Source organism: Astatotilapia calliptera, chromosome 3 (assembly GCF_964374335.1).
Source record: "Astatotilapia calliptera chromosome 3, fAstCal68.1, whole genome shotgun sequence".
Lineage (NCBI taxonomy): Eukaryota > Metazoa > Chordata > Actinopteri > Cichliformes > Cichlidae > Astatotilapia > Astatotilapia calliptera.
The window spans coordinates 82,620,802-82,642,877 of NC_137424.1; the positions used below are offsets into that span (position 1 = coordinate 82,620,802).

Below are 22,076 nucleotides of genomic sequence, written 5' to 3' on the forward strand. Positions count from 1 at the left end.
AAATATGTGATTAATACATGAGAAAAGAAATCTGCCACCACATTATTTAATGGCAAACATTCAAATTGAACTAAAAAGTCACAGATTCATGTAGTGACTGTGTGCACAACGTTACAAGACTATTAACAATGACACATTTGTTCCAACAAGCTCTCTGAAACCGATCTTTGTATTTTTCCATGTAACACAGTGGAGTATGAAACATGCCCACAGTTTAATAAAACTGTAAAATGATAAAAATGTTTTACAAACAGACTAATTTGTTAGCACAGCCTGTTAGGAGCAGCCATTTACTTGTAGTGCTGAGTATAAATGTACTTGTACCATTAGATGTTATTTGAATGACATCATTGTGTACTTTTAGTTTCATGTACAGTTAGCATTTATGGTTGGCTGTTGTATCCTGTACACTGTTAAAGGGTCCAGTCTTTGGGGAGGAAACAGCTGTGATGTTGTTCCACTGTCACAAACACACAAGTACATGAAGTACATGAAGTACACAAGTGAAAGAGCTTTGTTGGATTCCACAGACACACTGTATGTTAAAGGCTCACACACACACACACACACACACACACACACACACACACACACACACACACACACACACATGAGCATCATGTTTCTGTCTGTATTTCCGTGGACGTCACTTGCCAGCTGTCACTGAATGTCTCCCACGAGCACGTTTAGCTTTTTTAATGTTTTGCCCACTTGTTGCCCACTTGTTGCCCACTTGTTGCCCACTTGTTGCCCACTTGTTGCCCACTTGTTGCCCACTTGCACCTTTTTGTTTTTGTCTAAACCTGCACAAAGACAGAAATGTGGCATGAGGCCAGTCTCAGCGGTGCATTCACAGCACTATATTTTCCATTCTGCCGATTATTAATAATGAAGCCTGTTATTAAAGAAGCACTAATAATACTGGAGCTGTTAACACACACGCTTACACACATGTGAGCAGAAAAAGTATCTTTATTCAAATGCAGGTTTAAACCTCAGGACCAGCCACAGCTTCTTCAAACTGTGAGACGAAGAATAAAAGTTAGTAAAAGCTCAAAGTTCTTTGCATTGATGCTGTGAACATGAACGTGTGTGAAAGGTGTGTGTTGTTACAGCTTCGTACCTGCAGCTCACGAGACAAACATGTATTGGGTCTCAGCCTGGTCACCTGACAGAAACATGGTAGAAAAACATGAAAGTGTCATTTCTCTGAGTCACTGATGGAAACATCAGCTTGTATGAACTGTTCAGTCTGATGGATCCTCTGAAGTGTGTCAGTGTGCTGTTGGAGTAAAGCTTAGTTAGACTTGGACCTGGTTGGTAGTAGTCATAGATCTTGACCACGGCTGGCTTCAGGTTGTCCACAGGGAGCTCCTGGATGATCTCTAAGCTGTGGTTGATGGCTGTGTCCTTTGATAACTGGACGAGACAGAAACAATCGCAGACACAGTTTGTACCAAAGATCATCATCTGGTGTCCCCACGGTGACTTTCACTTACCTCCTCTAAGTACACCAGAACGTGATCCTCCTTTTGCTCAACACGACTCACCAGGAGGCCACGTTTGAGCTGTGAGGAGATGACATCATTTTATTATTATCATCACAATTATCACATGAGATCAGAATCAGAATACTTTAGTAATCCGGAAGGAAATTAGGGTTACAGCAGGCAGCACGCTATGCATGCGCACTTACAAAGGAACCTTCTGACCAACTTTACACAAACATCACATTGGGGAGACATGTCAGAAAGGTAGGCTGATAGGAAAAAAACAACAAAAATACACAACATGAGGTGAGAGGAGGAGAAAAAAACTCCACTCAGACTGAGCTCCTAGTGGGAGAACAGTTTGATAACAGAAAAAACACCTCAGCACAAAAAGCACATGACTATCAACACACCATAGAAACACAAGACAAGCAACAGGGACGGGTAAAGGGTAAGAGAGAGCCGGTGTAGACAGCGCATCCGGTCCTGCAGCATGTCTGCGCTGGTCCAGTCGACTGCCATCTTCCCCGGGAGGGCACAAGCATCGAAGGCGTTTGGAAAGGGAGGGGGGATGAGTGTGTGTGTGTGTGTCCATAGCTCAGCTGAGACAGTGTCCTTCGCCCTGCCAGGCTAAGTAAACAGTCTTCCAGCCAACCCTGGTGGCCTTGCATGGAATGGGAAGAACAGACTAAACACAGTCGTTATCAGGGTGTTTTTGTTCGGCTCCAGCCTTGCCGCTGGCGCCAAAGGGGTATCCGCATGAAGTGATGGTGGTTTTTACTTTAATGTGAACAGCTCATATGAATTTCAAAGCTGTCCTAACAGTCCGACACTGGTCTCTCAATCTCCCGTTGGAGAGCCACGAGCTTCGCTTGTGTTCTGTGATGTTGTCATTTCTTGTGCTCAAGGAGCCGATTCTGAGAACTCACGGCAGTGTGCCTCCCCGAGATGTCATCCGATTTGCGCCCAGAGATGTTATTCCGGCCGAGCCCTTCCGAGATGTATCCAGTCTGCAGTCAGAGATCTTATTCTGAGTATTCACAGCAGCCGTAGCCTCTCCAAGATCTTATCCGTGCTGCACTCAATGAGCCCATTTTGAGAAGCTCACGCCTCTTCCCATCTTTCCAATCCCAGCGGGCAGCCTTGTGGGGGTTTGAACAGCCGGTTCCGCTTTCTTAATTCTCCGATAAACCAGGGCCAAGCCAGCTCCGATCAGCAAGAACCCTGTTACCATGGTTCCGAATAGGTAGATATCTTCAGCACTCAGGCTCACCCGAGCCCAAACTTCTCGTTGAGAAAGGGGTGTCAATTGCATTTAGGGACCAGTTGATCCAATCCATAATTCCTCTTTTAGGTTTTAGAGAACAGACTGTGAGAGAGTGTTCCAGGGAAAAGTAATAAAAAACACAAGACAAGACAAGGACATAAGAAGCTAAGCAGGGAAGATAAGGGAGAGCTTATCTCCTTTGCTGAGAGCCAAAGTGAAGGAGATGCACTCGTTGGTAGAATCTGTCTAATTACTCACACTCTTCAAAGACTCGGGGTCTGGGGAAAATCCAGAGAGCATTTTGATGTCCAGGATCACCATGTTTGTAGTTTCCTCCTTTCCACTGTACCTGTTTGAACAGTGTGATTATACTGACCTGTGTGCACACTTGCTTTTCATCTACCAGCAGTTCCTCCACACAGGTAAAGAGCACTCCTCTCACCTGTCACATACTTACAGTGATTGTATTTGCACAGTGAATTTGGGTCTAGCAGATTCACTGGTGTTGACCTCTAGATGGACTTTCACACTGAGAGTGGTGACATCAGCAGGTGTTGGGATGTTGTAGATGGCAGAAATCTGGGAAACACACTTGGGTCACGTGTGGAACAGAACTAATCACACCTCAATGCACCCTGCTGTCACTGTTCTACACCATGACACATATTAGCACACATACTTTTATAGTCATACCTATATGTCTATATTCATCTTAATATGAGGATCTCTGTTATATCTACACTCATTTTATACGAGTGCTTGATGTTTGTTGTATATTTGCTGCTATGACAACTCAGTTTCCCTCTGGGATTAATACTTTCCCTGATTCTGATACAGACAGAAAGTTCATTTATTTTTGCTCAGTTCTCCAATTTAGTTTAAAATAGCATTGTACTCTCTACAGTTATTACTGCCAGGTCTAATGTCTTTATTGTGTATGAAAATACATGTGCAAGATGAGCTTTATTACATGTGACAATGCTAATGCTCTCTGAAGTTGTATAAGGAAAAAGAAAAAGAAGAAACCCTTTCTCTGACATCAACCAGGAGCTTCTCACGTGATGCTGTCACTGACCTGCACTGAAGCACATGCAGTGCCCTTCACCTCCAGCCTGTATTTTCCTGACACGTCCTGCAGCGCCTCCTCCTGGTAGAGCAGTTTGTTGCCCTGATTTACATCAAACGTCAGCTGACTGCTGGGAGCCTGAACTGTCACTGTGCTCCAACCTTCAGCACTGAACACCAGAGTGGAGTAGAGAGCCAGAGCCTGAAGAGCCACCACCGTGTCCTACAGGATGGATTCATTGTGGTTAACACACACAGCATATGTCTCCATATTTCATGGGCTTAAGTGGAATAGACATTAAGTTAAAACAGCCTGTGTCACTTTGAGACCCTCTCACAAAAGAGATCCTTAATCTCTTCTAAATTTCACTTCCTGGTTAAATAAAAGAGAGTGATATTATACCCCTCATGTCAAACTGACAGGTCATGAATTATTCATGAGCTCAGGAAGTAATTATTCATGAGCTCTGGAAGTAGGAAGTAATTAAGGAAGTAATAAAATTATGATATTCATAAAATTATATCATAATTTTATGATATCATAATTTTATGATATTCATAAAAATATGATATTCATAAAAATATGCTAGTTCATAGCTCATTGCTTTTTCCCCCTAAAAACAACTAATTGATTATTTTCAAAGTTTCTTATATATCAAATAACATTCTTTTATTTTTTTAAGCCATTAAAAAGTTTTTACTTTTTATGCTCAAAAAACGCCATCTGGTGGCGGGTCAGTGTGTGTGTGTGTGTGTGCGCGCGCCCGACACTGTGTGTGCGCGCGCGCCCGACACTGTGTGTCTGGGCACGCTGGGGCGCGCCCCTGTCTCCGGACCGTGCTCTCTCGGGCTCCGTGCTTATGTGTTTTAAAAATCTGTTAAACCATATTAAAATTGTTTAGTTAAACTTGTGCTTTTGTAACGTTCAGTATGGCCGGAAATACAGGCTGCATGCCTTGGGGCAAAACTTTATTTCGGTTTATATGCATTTGTAGATTTAGAATAAAACTCATACTCAGAAAAAAACTCTCGCGATCCCCGCAGCCCCCTTAACCTAATACTTAGAAACATAAGCAGGGAAAACTCCTTAAAAAACCCTCCGCGTTTTCCCCAAAACCCTAGAATAACTTGTTAGGTACCCCCTCTATTCCCAAAACCTTATATTCGATAACAGGGGAAATCCTGAAAAAATCCTTAGTCTTTTTTCTCAAAATCAGCGCCCCGCGGCTCCCGCCCCCGTAATGCTCAGCCGAACAAAGTCAAAACTCCTTTAAAAAATCCTCCGCGATTTCTCCAAAAACCCCTAGAATAACTTGTTAGCTACCCTCTATTCCCAAAAGCCTTATAATCCAAAACAGGGGGAAAACTCCTTAGTCTTTTTTCTTCAAAAACTTCCCTCTTACTAGCAACCTCTAAAATTCAACGCACAGTCTAAGTTCTACCTCGCTCTTAATCGCCGACCCTTCCAGAGCAGAGCACAATTTTTTCCTGCTTGTTCGCTCCCCGCTCTGATCCCGAATGCGCTGCCTACCTCGTTTGAAAATTTCCGCCAGAGACCAACTCCCCCTCACTTCGCCCCCCTGCCAATCACATAACAAATCGCACGGCTCCCTTCGCACCCCGGTTAGCCAATCGGCTCCAGGTCTGATTTTACGATCTCCCGCTGAGGTTAAGACTACCGTCGAGCCCCCCAGAAGACATCTGACTTCAGACATATCAACAACTGGCGCCGCTCAGACTGCTTGAGAGCTCGCAACATCCACGAAACCAGGGATCAACAACAACTACCGTCGCGTGCCCTATGTGCATATCACTCGGTAAGTGTTAATCTTCCCCCTCTAACTACATTTTCGCATTTTCCTTTTTACCATTCTCTCAAAAGCTTTTTCATCTTCAAAAACCATGCAAAATAGCTTCTGTAACACTTGGAATACACTTTTTAAAAATATAAATAAGCTCGCCTCTAACACTCAGAGCTAAAAAGTGCGTTTGTACACTAAACTGTAGCAGCGATCATGTCCTCATCAGGTACCTCATTTTTCTCACTCTTGTTCATATAATGTTTATATTTTACTGTTTTTCCCCGCTTGTAAATACTCGTTGTTATTTCTTTTCAGACTCTGAGATAAGCGAGCTCAATTCCTCTCTTTTTGGTTCTCTCGATCGAGTTGGTAGGTTTGGTTTGGTTCATTCTTCTCCTCTCTCTTAACAGCTAATTGTACGAGAAAAACAAAACATTTACCCTCTTTTTCATTTTTATCAAACTTTCTAGATATCTCAGACTTGGACAGCTTTATTTTTTCGAGTTCGCCGAATTCTTCTCCACCAGTGCTTGAGCGATCCACAGGCAAGAATATTCGTCTTTCAACACAGGACAGACTGCATCTGCTCTCTATGCTAGATCGCCCCGCTTCATCCGGCCCCAGTTCCATCCCCGCCGGAGCTTGTTCTCTCCAGCGACCCTCTGGGAAAAACTTGCGCCTGGCCGCCGGGGACAGGCAAAACTCGCTCTCCGATCTCACTCCGGATGCTCCGGCCAATCGGAGCCCCAGAAACGCTTCTTCTTCTCCGCCATCACACACACGAAATGCACCGCGCCTGCCTTTGAGACCCAATCACGGTCAGTCTCTCTAGGTTCTCGCTTTTTCTCATTTTTATAAAAACTATCCCTTTTCTATTTAACTTTACTAACTGTTTGTATCTTACTCTCAAATTCTCAGGGCATCTCAGAAGGAGGAATAGCAGGACCGGTAGGATCGCAAGGACAACGAGGACAAGGCGAACACGCACACGAAGGCAGCTCGCTTCAATTGCTCTTCGTGCGGTATCTCTGTTCGCTGAATTAGTTCAGCTCATCTTATAAAAAGTTTGTGTTTTTTTTCATTTTTCTTTTCAACCCTACTGTCTTTTGTGTTTTTTTGTTCTTTTAATATATTCCTGTTAAACAATAATAATAAAAAAATGGATAACCAGGAACAAGATATTTCAGACCCATTTCTTGCTTTAGAAACAGCGTTAGCTAGGTTAAATGAAAATACACAGCATTCTCAGATTACATATTCACAAAACAGTGAGCAACCTGAGGTGATCAACAATAATGATCCTTTAGAATTGCTTAATTTAGCTCTTGCCCGATTAGCGCCCAATGAAAGTGCCTTTCAAAATAATTCTTTGAGTTTGGGAGTGGATCATGATGAGATCCAAACAGAGTCAGATGCGGCTCATTCACAAATGAGTCTGACACAAAACATCTCCTCTTCTGATCCGTTTTTAGCAATTAATAGAGCGTTAGAAGCTTTGGCTCAAATACAAAATGAGGTTCAAATACCGCCAGAGTTATTGAGTCAAATAAACAGGCTAAATCAAAATCGTTTCATTGATTCTCAAAGCCAGCATTCGCTAGTCTTTTCCCCAGACAATGCGTGTCCCAACGAACCGCTCAGCTGCAGCCCACAGCTACAGCTGTCAACCACTTTCAATGACTCTAATCATCAATCACTCAGCTCTCCCACAGGCATTGTCTCTGCGAACGACCCACTTAGCCCCGTAAACCATGATCACTCCTTTCAACAAGGGGGTAATCCAGACCAGAGTTGCGCCGGTAATTCAGCACAACCCTCTATAGTTGTTAGAAATAAATTTAATAACGTTGAAATTAGAGAAATTTTGAATTTTCCTCCTCCAAACGATATACCCGACTATGCGCATTATTATCAAGGCGTAATGTCTAGTGCACGTGAAATATCAAACAGGCTTTTCTCTCATGCACGTCCAGGTGATCATATCCAGTTAGAATTGATAGGCCAGCAGTTACAAAATAATGTTTCAGTGATTTTACGTGATAATTATGATTTATCTGAATTTGAAAATTTATTCTTGAGAGCGGTACAGTCAAACTGGTCAGTAATGATGGTTCGCTGGAGGTTGTAGCTCAGATTGTTAGACCCCCAAATGGCAGTGGGAAAAGATTGCTTAAACACATACTCGACAGCGAAATTGTGAAAAAGAAAACACGTTTTTTATACGTGGTCCATAACCCCTCGAATAAGTTATGTTTTGCTACAAGTCTTGCCCACCTTCTGCAACCCCATTTTAATGACTATCAAGCACAAACATTAGCTAGAGAAATTCAACAAAAAGCTGGTTTAAATGATCAAACGCCTGTTGGGTTTAATCAAATAATTACATTTGAAAGGTTACTAGGATGTAAAATTATAGTATTTTACCGTAACGAGCATGATCGCACCCTTTGTAAATTTCAGACTAGTACAGTGAATAGCGCAAAAGCGCTGTGTTTATTTTTATTTGACAATCATTACTACGCTATCAAAAATCTAAAAGGATTTTTGGGCACAGCGTATTTATGTACTCATTGTTACATAGGCTTTAACCATGTGTTATCCCATTTCTGCCCTGCTCGCTGCTCAGTCTGTATGCAGCCTGACTGCAACGATCATTTCCTCTCCCCTATTGTATGTACCGATTGTAATCGCACCTGCAGATCTCGTTATTGTTTTGAGAGCCATAAAAAACTCGTTGAGAGGCGTCAAAGGTCCGCCAGCAACTGCGCCCTCTATAAGAAATGTATCAAGTGCTCCAGGCTATATTGTTTAGCAGCACATGAAAAACCTCACAAATGCCAAAAGAGAAAATGCCCAATCTGTCGTCAGGAAATCTCTAGTGATCATCAAACACATCAGTGCTATATGCAGGTTTTACAACGCGAAACAAAACATAATAACAAGTTGATTTTTTATGATTTTGAAACGTTTGTTAACGAACACGGTGAGCACAGCCCTTTTCTGGTGTGTACAAAAACATCAGATGGTAAATCTTGGAGCTCTCAGGGCGAGCATTGCGTTGAAAACTTTCTTGCTCATTTTAGACGCCCCCTCTTCAAGGGCTCAATCTTTATCGCTCATAATGCAAAGGGTTTCGATGCGTACATTATCCTTCGCGGGTTAGTTACGCGAGGATTAAAACCAAACTTGATAATGCAAGGTTCCAAAGTGATCAGCTTTACAGACCCAGACTTTAATCAACGTTATATGGACTCATCCTGCTTCCTACCTATGCCATTGTCGGCTATCCCTAAAGCGATGGGGTTTTCAGAGAGTGTTAAAGGTTTTTTTCCTCATTCTTTTAGCTCCAGACAAAACCTAGCTTATGTTGGACCGTACCCTCCCCCTTCCGCATTTAGTTTCGAGCGCATGACATCAAAAGGCAGACAGGAATTTTACAAATGGTATGATTCAGTCAGCTCTGGCCCCTTCAATTTCATGAAACAGGCGTTGTTATACTGTAAAAATGATGTTGAAATTCTAGCTCGGGGTTGCGCATTGTTTAGAAACGGGTTTATTGAAGAGACAGGAGTAGATCCTTTCAGTCGCAACACGCTTGCAAGCGCTTGTCTTAAAACTTATTTGACAAACTTCATGCCGGCCAATTCTCTGGCCCTGCCCTGTCCTTTAAATTACCATAATCAGGTAAAATCATTTTCCTCATCCTCAATTCAATGGCTCGAATATCTCTCGTGCACACAAGGTGTTTTTATCAGACATGCGCTCAATCAAGGAGAAAAACAGCTCGGTAGTTATTATGTAGATGGATATTCCGAAAATAATGGTAAAACATACGTGTGGGAATTTTTGGGCTGCTACTTCCATGGGTGTGTTAAGTGTTTTTCCAATCAGTCCGATGTTAACCCCCTGCTAGGTTCCTCTTTTGCAGAGTTAAACAGCGCCACTCAAGACAGGCTCGCTAGATTGAGAGTTGAGCATAATGTGTGTCTTGTTATAATCTGGGAGCATGAGTGGACCGAGTTAAAACGTAGTGATGAGAGTGTAATCAGCTTTCTCAAACGTTATGATCCATCAGAGCCTCTGAACCCTCGCAATGCCCTCTTTGGAGGCCGTACAAGCCCAGCACAACTTCGCTGTAGTGCCGGGCCCCGTGAGAAAATCAACTATGTCGACGTGACCTCCCTGTATCCATATGTAAATAGTACATGTAGTTACCCCTTAGGTCATCCTCAAATAATCTTTCGAAATTTTCAGGACCCTAAAAACTACTTTGGGTTTATCAAAGCGGTTGTTTACCCACCCAGAGGGCTCTATTTTCCCGTTTTACCATATAAAACAAAATCAGGAAAACTTCTCTTTACTCTCTGTCGCACTTGTGCTGAAATGAACAACCGACAAGGAGCCTGTAACCATAGTAACGAGGATAGAGCACTGAGAGGGGTTTGGACCACTCCCGAGTTTAACCTCGCATTAGAAAAGGGTTATGAAATAGGTCGAATCACAGAGGTATGGCACTTTGAGAGACAGAGTAACACAATATTCACAGACTATGTACATCATTTCCTGCGTAAAAAACAAGAAGCTTCAGGCTACCCATCAGAAGTTGTAACTGAGGAGGATAAACAGCTTTACATTAAAGACTACCAGGCTAAGCAAGGAATAACTTTAGACCCTGAAAACATAAAACTAAACCCTGCTAAAAGACAAATGGCCAAACTGTGTTTAAACTCTTTTTGGGGAAAATTTGGCCAGAGAAATAATCTCACACAGAGCAAACTGGTGAGTGACCCCGAGGAATTCTTTAACCTCATGTTCTCTCCAAAATACAAAGTGAGCTATTTCTCTTTTGTCAGCGATGATGTGGCTCTTATTCAATGGTGTTATGGTGACCTCTGCACTCCACTCCCAAACTCCACAGATAACATCTTCATTGCGGCCTTCACTACTTCATATGGGCGTATGAAACTCTACAGTTACTTGGATCAGCTGCAGGAAAGAGCTATTTACTATGACACTGATAGTGTTGTGTATCTCACCAAAGAAAATCAATCTGAACTAGAAATAGGTAGGTATTTAGGCGAGCTAACAAATGAGTTAGAGCAGGATGATTTCATTACAGAGTTTGTTGCAGCAGGACCTAAGAGTTATGGTTACATGACCAGAAAAGGTAAAGTTGTTTTGAAAGCAAAAGGAATCACACAAACACATGATGTCTGCGAAAAGGTCAACTTTGAATCTGTAAAGATTCTTGTTGACAATTACATTGATAACTGTGAAGGAGGGTCTACACTTGAGGCCCCTCAGCACACTATCGTGCGTAATAAATCAGCCTTTTCACTACAAAATTCATCATTTCCCAAAAAATTCCGTGTTGTTTATGACAAGCGTAGATTACTGCCAGGAGGTCTGACTTTACCTTTTGGTTATTGATTTTTTTTGTTATTCGTTTTTGTTTTGTTTTTAAAAATGTTTCAGCCTGCTTTAATCGAGTTTGACCCCAGACTTCATGTGCCATTTTCCTGTATGGTTGTTGGGCCAAGTGGCTCTGGAAAGACCTTTTTTGTGAAATCTGTATTGGAAAACTGTTTACATGTTTTGAACAAGCTTATTGAGAACATTGTGTGGGTTTATACATCCTTTCAACCTCTGTATTCTGAGCTTCAAGAGAAAAATAAAAACATTAAATTCATCGAGGGCATTCCTGAATCATTTCAAGATGAGACCTTGTTTCCCTCACACCAAAGTCATCTCATTGTACTGGACGATGTTATTTTTCAAGCAGCTAATCATCCGGAAGTGGTCCGGATTTTCACTCAATACAGACACCATAAAAATATGAGTGTGATGATTTTGAGCCAGAACGTGTTTTTACAAGGTAAACACAGCAGGACGATCAGTCTGAACAGTACTTACATGGTGTTGTTTAAAAACCCTCGTGATAAATTACAAGTTAATACACTAGCTAGACAAATATACCCAGGACGTGTGCAATACTTTTTGGAAAGTTTTGAAGAAGCTACAAGAGAGCCACACGGATATTTATTGATAGATTTAACCCCCACCTGTCCAGAGCAACTAAGACTGAGAACAGGGATACTACCCTCAGAAAAGCTGTGTGTTTTCTTGCCCAAGAAAAAATAATAGAAACAATGTCTGTAAGATTGAGAAGAAACTTCGCTTTACTGAAGACACTAACCAAAAGCTCCCCTAAAATCCGTAAGGTTATTTTACAACAGTGCTCGCCCGATTTTATTCAGTCTGTTTGTGAGATTTGTATGAATCTTTTAAAAGGAAATATTCCAGTCACCCAATGCCAGCATAAGAAGTTGAAACGGTATAGAGAGAAAATCAGACAGATGGCCAGCAGACGGGACAGTGTTAGAAATAAAAGAAAGCTAATGAGTCAAAAGGGGGGTTTCCTGCTGCCTCTTCTCACAACAGTTTTACCCATTGTGGCAGACTTGGCTATTGGAGCCATTCGCAAATAAAAATGCAGAAAATGTATCTGATCTCACCTGAGCAGATCAAACGCTTAAATGAAACACATGCAAATGCTTCTCGAGCGAATATCAGAGAGAAGGCGGAGGATGATCTGGATAGTCAAATGAGACAAGTATTGGAGACTCAAGGTCTAGCACCAGATGAGAAAATTAAAAAGTATAATATGCTTTTACGAAAGTATCTGGTGCTTGAGAGACAGAAATCAGATGAAAGCAGACACATAACACTAAGACTCCCCGCAGAGCGTAAAGGGAGTCACAGTGAGAGATCAGATGATTATCAGCAGGAAGAAAGCGAGGAGGGGGGAAAGACGGGAAGTGTGAATAAGGTTTTACATGATGTTTTAACCCACATAAATCCACGTTCAAAGAGAAACACTGAATATCTAATGCGTAGAATATTAGCATCAAAAAGTCACATCGGATGGAGTGACGAGGGCGAATTGATGCATAGAGAAAAGCCCATTGTAGGTAGTCAAATGTTGGACCTGATGAAATTTTTAGCAAGTCCCCGGGCAATGTTGGCGGATGTAAAAATACCCCTATCAACTATTGGAAACTTATCAGCTAGAAGGGAAATTGCAGCGCTAAAAGGTTCGAGAGAAACAGGAGAATACCATACATCATCTGAGGATGATGTTATTGTTAAGAAAAAAAAGAAGAAGAAGAAAAGCAAGAGCATCACACCCGAATGGTTGTATTTCTGATGTAATCAAAAAATAAAAAGTTATTGTTTTTAAAAGTTAATTGTTTCTCATGTTTTTATATAACAAAAAGCACAAATACACCACTTTTTCCGAAAGAAAACGTTTGTTAGTTTTATTGAAATATTTTTTTTAGCACAAATGACAATCATTAAAAGCTTTCAGAGAACACGAAGTTTGATTAAAATTGCTAGCCTTACATATTAATACACATCTGATAAATCGTTTTACAAAACACGAGACCATGCTATCATTTTTATTTGGTCAGAGCTATATAAAGCAAGTACATCCTTATAACTCTTTCCACGCGATTTGTTAGCCAGAAAAAATATGCAGTGTTGGCCACATACAGTGGAGAGTGTGGCTTGTAGCTGTCTTTGATGAAAAGATACACGTTTAGCGTGCTTTTTCAAAAATGTTACAATACTTTTCGGGTAAAAAGGATAATCTGGTGGGAATCCAAATGAATCGTAAAAACTAGCATCTCCATCTTCGTCTAAAGAAATAGCCAGCCAGTGAGTTCCAGGCTTGTTCCTCGGATCTGTATTTATGATCATATATGTAGGCCGTTTAAACGAGCGTTTGAGTAATGTTAATAATTCATCTTCTGCATATACTCCAAAAAAACTATCGCCCACTAACAGTCTCATAATACTTTCCAATTCGTGATTGTTCATGATTCAATAAGTGAAACCTTAGTAATAATCAACCAAAACTTGTCTTTTGGAATTGATCTCGAGAATGGAATCATAACAAGCATAAACGATCAGTGTCGTTGTGTGAGGCAGGGGCACTCTGAAGCGCATTTCAAGTCTCAAGTTGCCATTTATCACAGGTGACAAGGCCTGACTGTCATCTGAAGGATTCATATTGAAAACAAACAATGTATATCCTTGTTCAAACTCCTGTCTGTCAATGCACAAGGACAAATCTTTCAGGTTTCTCCCGGTAGCAGTGTAAAGGCTGCAAAACTCTCTTACGGACTGATTTTCAGCAAAATTGGGTTGAAACGCTTTGGCTGGTATTTGCTTACTCTCATGACACAGAGCCAAAAACTCTAGATTATTGTGTTGGAAATTGAAAGGGCATAAATCATATCGACCTGTAAAAGCCTCATGGTTAACCATGCCAATTACTAGGTAACGGGGAAGTGAGCCCAGAAAAAGATTCTCATGATGTGATATCCGCGAGTTCTCGGGTATTGAAAATGTTTTTACATTAATCCGGGAGATGGGGTACAATGCATTCGCTTGCATGAGAGCGGACGCGTGGCCAACACGGACAGCGGGGGACACCGTGACTTTCCTTACGAACAATGATGCCCCAACAATATTGAGATGGTAATTGGCATTTTCAGGCGCCATGAGGGTGAAAGCATCGTTGGCTCTTGTGAGTTTAATCCGTAGATCCACATTATTTAATAAGAGTTTTTCGCAGAAAAATATGTCTGAATGTAGCGGACCGATCACGTGGAACTCTCGCGAGCGTTCACTGTAAACTGCCCTCCGGACTAAGCCCCTATTAGGCCCGTTATTGACAACATGGGAGTCGTGTGAGCCAGCAGTATCTTTGTAAAACAGACCTGCACTAAATTGAGTTTTCAGAGTTTCTTCTGAGTAATTTAAATATGTTTCAATTATGGCTCTATATGCATGTGTCGAACTCGCTTGTGAAATCAGTCTGTCGCCCAATGTGACGTCACACTGACTGAAGATGGTGTTTAAAGGGTAATTTATAATTCCAACATTAGCGTCTGCTCCAATATCGCTACCATCATGGTTTGTTATTTTCAGTCTTAAACTGAGCAGTGTATCATTCAGATCTAAGTAATGCAAGCCATTTCCGGGGACATAAAATTCCAGAGGCCCCCGATCTGTGAGTGCTGTTACAGGTAGAATTTCTGAATAACATTTGTCCTCGATAGACATCTGAGTGAGTGGGGCTGTAAAAATATCTAACTCACTCAAGGTGCATTCGTTTGATCTCTCGTGAAGTAAAGACATTGCTATTTGCTTCTTAGTTGATGTTGTTTTTAGAATATATCAGTCTTGCGTCCTATCCGTCTGACGGTTTTCCCACTCTGTCTCTTTTTCATCGTTTTCCTGCGCTTTTTAAACTCTCTCAACCTCTGACCAGGGGGCCGCTTCAAGGGTCTGCGCGAAATTAGGGTCAACCCCGAACCCTCTTGCTGTTCTGGTGTGTTCGAGCGAGTTAAATTTGAGAGTGATGAGGTGACAATATCAGAAGCAAAACCTTTGACCGCAGATTTGAGGTGAGGCTTTGCGATGCTCACACCCCTCTTTATGAACGGGGTTACAAATCTAAACAATTTAGAGAAAATAGACGCTATTCCGCGCCCGTAAATTACAGGCGCACCTGAAAAGCCGGGCAGGCCGTTACCAGCCTGCGTTTGATAATACCCTATAAATCTATTATTATCCATTTTTTTTGATATGAGTTATGCAAGATCCTTGACAGGCCGGAAATGTAGCTTTACTATCGTTTTACCGTAGGTAAAGTTTACGGGCTCGTTCTGATCGGTTTTGATTTCAATATGGATATTTTCGATTTGTCTTCGTGCGACTGAAATATAGTCTGGTTTATTAAAAGATAGGGTCACGATATCTCCGTAATTGCCCTCTATTTTCACAGTACGCAGTAGCGGGGAGTAGCTATCACCCACGAGCTGTAAGGCAGCTATATCAGAATAACAGAATAGATGATAACAGCCAGCCTTTATATCTGCAGCATATGGGGCAAATTTGCGCTCGAATCGTTGCCAGACACCTGCTGGTACACCAAGCATATATGCGAGAGGCGGAAAAAACCTTAGTTGATATATTCCCCCAGCTGTGAATTCAAACTTTTTAACAATGGGATGATATTTTAGATAAATATCAGAGCCGATACGCCTGAGGCAGGCCTCAATCTCAGCTCTCAAAGTTTCAGCGTCCTCATAAAACCCGGCGCGTATTTTGGTTTTAACCACGTTATCAGGCCTCTGCTCAGCATCACCCTTTCTCCTACATTCAAAATAAGCCTTATCATTAGGGAGATTAAGCCATGTATAGGGATATGAAATTTCAGTGAGAGCCACCTCCCATGCACCATCGAGATTGAGATGCTGTGCGAGATCCACACGGAAGCAGCTGCTTGTGTTATTTTTAAAAACATTCAAACTTGCGTTTGATGGAAGCGTGACATAAAAACCCTGCGACCTGACAGTCATTGCTGACCCGTTACCAAGGTTACCAAGGTGCTTGTGTGGAGAAACGGATCTCATGCGATGGTTTTAAGCTCACTGGCTTTAACCCAGCTATTAAATTTCTCAGGCCAGCTCCTCCATTTGACCAGGAAATAAACCTGTCCCCTCTGTTTACGTTTTGAGAGAATTTTCTCTATGTGATAGAGCTTATCCTTGACAAGAGTGATTTTCTGCAGCTCATGCTCATAAAAACTACCGATAATTTCTTCCCCGTCATAATCTTTGATTTTATAAACGGGAGGATCTCTAGGTATGCATTGGTCAATAGTAAACACCTCGCTTGTGAATGTTTGCTCATACCGCTTATCAAACACACCTCTGACTTTAGAGAGCCTAACGTGATCACCCTTTTTAAATTTCATAGGGTTTTTTCTAGAACGAGAAGAGGTGCCATACAGGTTTTGAAATACTAAGGCTGTGTTGTCTGAATTTACTTGATTCGGGGCCATTTTTATGGAACGATGATAACTACTGTTATAGCTGTCTAATAAATCTTGTAACACATCGATATATCTACGTGTATTTGCAGCAGTGAAATATCTATACATTTTACTTTTAAGAGTTCTATTAAACCTTTCACAGACTGAGGCTTTTAGATCGCTCCCTGTAGCAAAATGATTTATACCATGCTTTTTCATTAAAGATTGAAAACTGGAATTAAAAAATTCCTTACCGCTATCTGTTTGGAGTTTTTGTGGGATTTGGCTATGTTTCAAAACAGATTCAAATGCCTTAGTGACTTGAACGCCTGTTTTGTTTTTCAAGACTCTTGCATAAGCTTTTTTAGAGAAAACATCTATAACTGTAAGTAAATATTGATAGCCATCATTATGCTCGGATAACGCTCTCATATCACAAAGGTCTGCTTGGTATTGATTAAGAGGTCTGGGGACGAACACACGGTTTCTCGGAAAGTGCAGGCGTGCAGCTCGGTGTAAGGTGTAAGCGTCTTGTCCAGAGAGGAATTTTTGGGCTGTTTGCGCGTTAATCTTTGTACCAGTTTCATCCTGTATGCTTTTAATCAATTTTTCCACACCGCAAAAACTACCAGGATGAGCTGGGTCATAATATGCACGTTTCAATAGATTCTGCTCTGCCATGTGTGATCTTTGAAGTTATGTTTAAGTATGGTTTTATTTCATTATGAGCGGGTAGTTTTATGTCATGTAACGAGTTTGCAAATATATTTTTTATTTGATATAATTAATAACATTATACTTGTTTCTTTTCTAGTAGAATAAAAATAATGAGTTTGATTTCTTGCAATGCTTTTCCAAAAAGTTTTATTTGATGTAATGGTTTTCAACAAACTATTTAATCTGATGTAATGAAACAAACAATATACATGAAACAAGAAAAGTAAGAAAAAAAACTAACAGAGAAAAACATTAAAAACTAAAAACAAGAAAAATAAAACATGTTAAGAAAAAATAAATGGTAATAGAGGGAGAGAAGGAAAAAACGATTACTAGGGGAGCCAAAGGGAGTATTTGTCATATAGTACTTTATCAATTATGGTACGGGTAACTTCTGTAACGCTTGACTCAATTTCCAGCAGTGCGGTCTCTATATCACGGGCATCTCGGAGTTCAAAGAGATATGCCTGGGCCACACCTCTGACTTGAGCCGCTGGTGGTGAAAAACCCTCTAACCGCAAAATTTCTAATAATGTGTTGGTGAAATGTCCATTCCATAATCTTGTGCAGAGTTCATCATAGTACTTGAAAAAGTAATATTTTTCCAATGGGAAAAGACATGAATGTCGTCTTTGTGAGGGATGTGACACCTCACATCCCTGACAGACATCTTGTCTGTGTTTCTGGAGCAAGGAGTTAACAAGGTACTTTACAGTCAATTTTATAAGTTCAAACACAGCAGTAGGGAGTAGAGTCGCGGCCTCATCGTTGTCCGCGGGCGAAGGCTGTCCGCGGCATTCGCCGAGGTGGGGGTCATTGTCTTCAGACTCTCCGAAAAGAGCCCGGCACACAGGGTCGCCCAAGGCCCACAGCGATGCACCGGAGATTGCGGTGCTTGAGGTGGTCTGCTGCGGTGATAGCCACCCGAGAGCGGATAGTTGTGGGTGGCTGGGCGAGTTCCATCCTTGAGGTGATGAGGGCGGGGGTGGAAGCATAGCGACCGGAGATGTTGAGGCCTGATGCGGGCTCTCCATCAACGGACTCGATGGTGGAGTAGCCAGACCGATTGGCGGAGTGGGTGGCGGGGTAGCCAGATCCATTGGCGGGCTGGGTGGTGGTGTAGAAGCAGTTGATGGTCGGAGGGATGATGGAGATAGAGCGCTGAGGGGTCCAAAGCTGTGGTGAGGCATGGTTGTTTTAAGAAGTTGTGAATGAGAGAGCGGTTGCGGTTTTTAAGGGTTAGAATTAGGAGGAGGCGGGGGTAAGGGGGACCGGATGTGGGGGCTGGGGATATGTAGAGCGTAGCGGGTTATTTCCAACCATGACCAGCTCAGTTGTACTTTTACTCATTTTGAACAGGTCTAAGATTGTCGCATTCTTCTCGGCCATCATGTTGAGCCAGTCCTGAGTCGGAATCCGAAGCAATGTGCTGAAAACCCCGGACTGGGTGTTTGTAAGGTCCAAAACAAAATCATCTGTGCAGGCTCGATCGCATGTTTGTCGACTAGCTCTACATATCCATCTGCAAAATGGGGTGCTCTTGGTCTGCCACTGGGTGTATGTGACGGTTTTGCTCACCGTGTTTTCAGTCCGGAGTCGTTTGTGTTCTTGGGTGAATGGGGGGAACGAGTACTCCTCTTTGAAAACCCGATGCGTCTGTGTTTGCTGGTCTCTGGTTCGCGGTTGCTGCGAGCTCGTCTCCCGCATGCTTCTCTCTATTTCAGGGGTGGTAATGAGTGTAATAACAGCCCAGTCAGAGCAAGTAAAAGCGATCCGCGGTGTTAGCGGACCAAAACTTTCACCCGCTTTGAGCTGATAGAAAAAGATTTCACTCTCTGGGACGCTGAAGGCATAACCCCAAAACCCCCCATTGTTGAGGCTGAATCTTTGCTCCAAACGGTTGACCGCTGGTGTTGGCTGCACTCTGCAGAGATGTAGTCGTCTGAGTTCTGACGGCGTGGCGGAGGAGCGGTAGCAGTGTACAGGCGTTTGAGAGAGCACAGTTAGGTTGGTAGGTCTCACGGCCATGTTTCTTTGCGAAAAAAAGAGAAAACTTGCTTGTTTTTTCTGAGAGAGAAAAAAAAACAGTTAAATTTAAGCTGAAATGTTAGATTATTTATCCTGAATGGGAGTAAGAGAATAAACCTATGGCTGAGAAGGTAAATCAGACCTGGAGCCGATTGGCTAACCGGGGTGCGAAGGGAGCCGTGCGATTTGTTATGTGATTGGCAGGGGGGCGAAGTGAGGGGGAGTTGGTCTCTGGCGGAAATTTTCAAACGAGGTAGGCAGCGCATTCGGGATCAGAGCGGGGAGCGAACAAGCAGGAAAAAATTGTGCTCTGCTCTGGAAGGGTCGGCGATTAAGAGCGAGGTAGAACTTAGACTGTGCGTTGAATTTTAGAGGTTGCTAGTAAGAGGGAAGTTTTTGAAGAAAAAAGACTAAGGAGTTTTCCCCCTGTTTTGGATTATAAGGCTTTTGGGAATAGAGGGTAGCTAACAAGTTATTCTAGGGGTTTTTGGAGAAATCGCGGAGGATTTTTTAAAGGAGTTTTGACTTTGTTCGGCTGAGCATTACGGGGGCGGGAGCCGCGGGGCGCTGATTTTGAGAAAAAAGACTAAGGATTTTTTCAGGATTTCCCCTGTTATCGAATATAAGGTTTTGGGAATAGAGGGGGTACCTAACAAGTTATTCTAGGGTTTTGGGGAAAACGCGGAGGGTTTTTTAAGGAGTTTTCCCTGCTTATGTTTCTAAGTATTAGGTTAAGGGGGCTGCGGGGATCGCGAGAGTTTTTTTCTGAGTATGAGTTTTATTCTAAATCTACAAATGCATATAAACCGAAATAAAGTTTTGCCCCAAGGCATGCAGCCTGTATTTCCGGCCATACTGAACGTTACAAAAGCACAAGTTTAACTAAACAATTTTAATATGGTTTAACAGATTTTTAAAACACATAAACACGGAGCCCGAGAGAGCACGGTCCGGAGACAGTGTCGGGCGCGCGCGCACACACAGTGTCGGGCGCACGCACACACACACACACACACTGACCCGCCACCAGATGGCGTTTTTTGAGCATAAAAAGTAAAAACTTTTTAATGGCTTAAAAAAATAAAAGAATGCTATTTGATATATAAGAAACTTTGAAAATAATCAATTAGTTGTTTTTAGGGGGAAAAAGCAATGAGCTATGAACTAGCATATTTTTATGAATATCATATTTTTATGAATATCATAAAATTATGATATCATAAAATTATGATATCATAATTTTATGAATATCATAATTTTATTACTTCCTTAATTACTTCCTACTTCCAGAGCTCATGAATAATTACTTCCTGAGCTCATGAATAATTCATGACCTGTCAGTTTGACATGAGGGGTATAATATCACTCTCTAATAAACGTTAAACAGGTTAAAATATCTTTAACTGAGAATTATCAAAGTATAGAAATTACAGGTATAAACTCGCAGGTGATCTGTTATTTACAGGCTGTTACGTGTAGTTGGTGTACAGAAGTCTGAGGTAACATTGCTATTCTGTTAAAACAATGAATTTTTAGACAAAACTTAAATGTCATATTCTAACTAAAGAATAAAAACTTCTCTGCCTGGCTAAAACAAATCTGTTTTACATATCTGATAGAAAACTGAAAGCTTCAGTATTATTTCTTCTGTCCCTGGTTTTGTCTAAGACTGTACTCAAAGATGAGCTTCATACTGTTCGGGTGGTGTCGTACCTGAGTGGAGGAGAAGCCTCCGTAATAGTTCTGCTGCCCAGTCAGCCACCTGATAATACCAGAGGCATATCCTAGATCCTCAGCAGTCGGGGAGGCACTGAGTTTGGCCAACAGCACATAAGAACTGATCTCCACTGACAGGGAGGCTGATGTTTCTGCTGCTGTCTGAGACCAGTAGAGGAAACCTCCTACAAACACAATAACAGTCACAGTGATGCTAATGAAGCCTGAATGATGTCCTGCTAAAGGATGACTCACCTTCCCTCACTGCAACTGTGTCTAAGTGCTGCAGAAGGTGAGCTCGGGTCTCCACGTCTCCTGCCAGAGTGAACACATAGGCCAGCAGAGCTGTAGTGTAGGTGTTGCTCAGGTCACTGAGAGACTCCTTGAGACAAGCCAGGCTCTGGATCATCACAGGATCCTTTAAAAGATCACAACAAAGAACTTTAATGGACAAACAGAAATCTTCTTTCATTAAATCCAGTGTGAGAAGAATAGGAGGCAGAGTTCCTGATTCAGTCACTCAAAACATCAACGTGATAATAGAAAACACAGCAATTAGAGGAAAGTACAGATCAAGCAAAGACTGGAGCAATCTTCTAGTAGTATTTACAATATAAAGAACATATTGAAAAAACACTGTACAGGTTGGGTGGTGATACCAGTCCTTGCTGGTGAGAGTTCAGGTATGTGGATGACACCTGGGTGAAAATCAATTCTCAGGACGTTCCACAATTCACGGATCACATTAACTCGGTGGACCGACACTTTAATTTCACCAGGGAGGATATGAAAAGTGTCAGGTTAGTCTTCTTAGACTGTGAGATTTCCACAGGTCACCTACAGGCCAGCCTCTCTTTTCCAAACATGAGTGATTTCTCAATCAGATAGATTGATTTTTTAAATTATTTTGTTGTTTCAGCAACATTAAATTTAAAAACTGTACTTCTGAGTTAAAATATATATTTATAATTTTAATAAATGACAAATTAAAAAGGCATGACATTTTTTTGTATCGTAAAAATATCGAACCGTGAGACCAAAGTATTGAACCGAACCGAACCATGAATTTTGTGTATTGTTGCACCCCTAATATATATATATAT

General features: G+C 41.7%; 1 protein-coding gene across 2 annotated transcripts in view; it reads right to left on the bottom strand.

Annotated features, from left to right (window-relative positions):
- Positions 1–954: 954 nt before the first annotated feature.
- The window catches only part of LOC113018310 (alpha-2-macroglobulin-like), a 107,952-nt gene continuing 86,830 nt past the window's right edge, over positions 955–22,076 (bottom strand). Inside the window, exons 28-36 of one of the 2 annotated variants that reach the window (XM_080299511.1) lie at positions 21,229–21,391; positions 20,971–21,158; positions 3,833–4,045; positions 3,215–3,336; positions 3,016–3,106; positions 1,500–1,568; positions 1,314–1,419; positions 1,124–1,168; positions 955–1,021 (exon numbers count right to left, since the gene is read on the bottom strand). In XM_080299511.1, the coding sequence (XP_080155637.1) occupies positions 1,131–1,168; positions 1,314–1,419; positions 1,500–1,568; positions 3,016–3,106; positions 3,215–3,336; positions 3,833–4,045; positions 20,971–21,158; positions 21,229–21,391 (990 nt within the window). In that variant the 3' untranslated portion in view covers positions 955–1,021; positions 1,124–1,130. Of the gene's footprint in view, positions 1,022–1,123; positions 1,169–1,313; positions 1,420–1,499; positions 1,569–3,015; positions 3,107–3,214; positions 3,337–3,832; positions 4,046–19,042; positions 19,262–20,970; positions 21,159–21,228; positions 21,392–22,076 lie in introns of those variants that run through there. The other variant, XM_080299512.1, reaches the window with a different exon arrangement.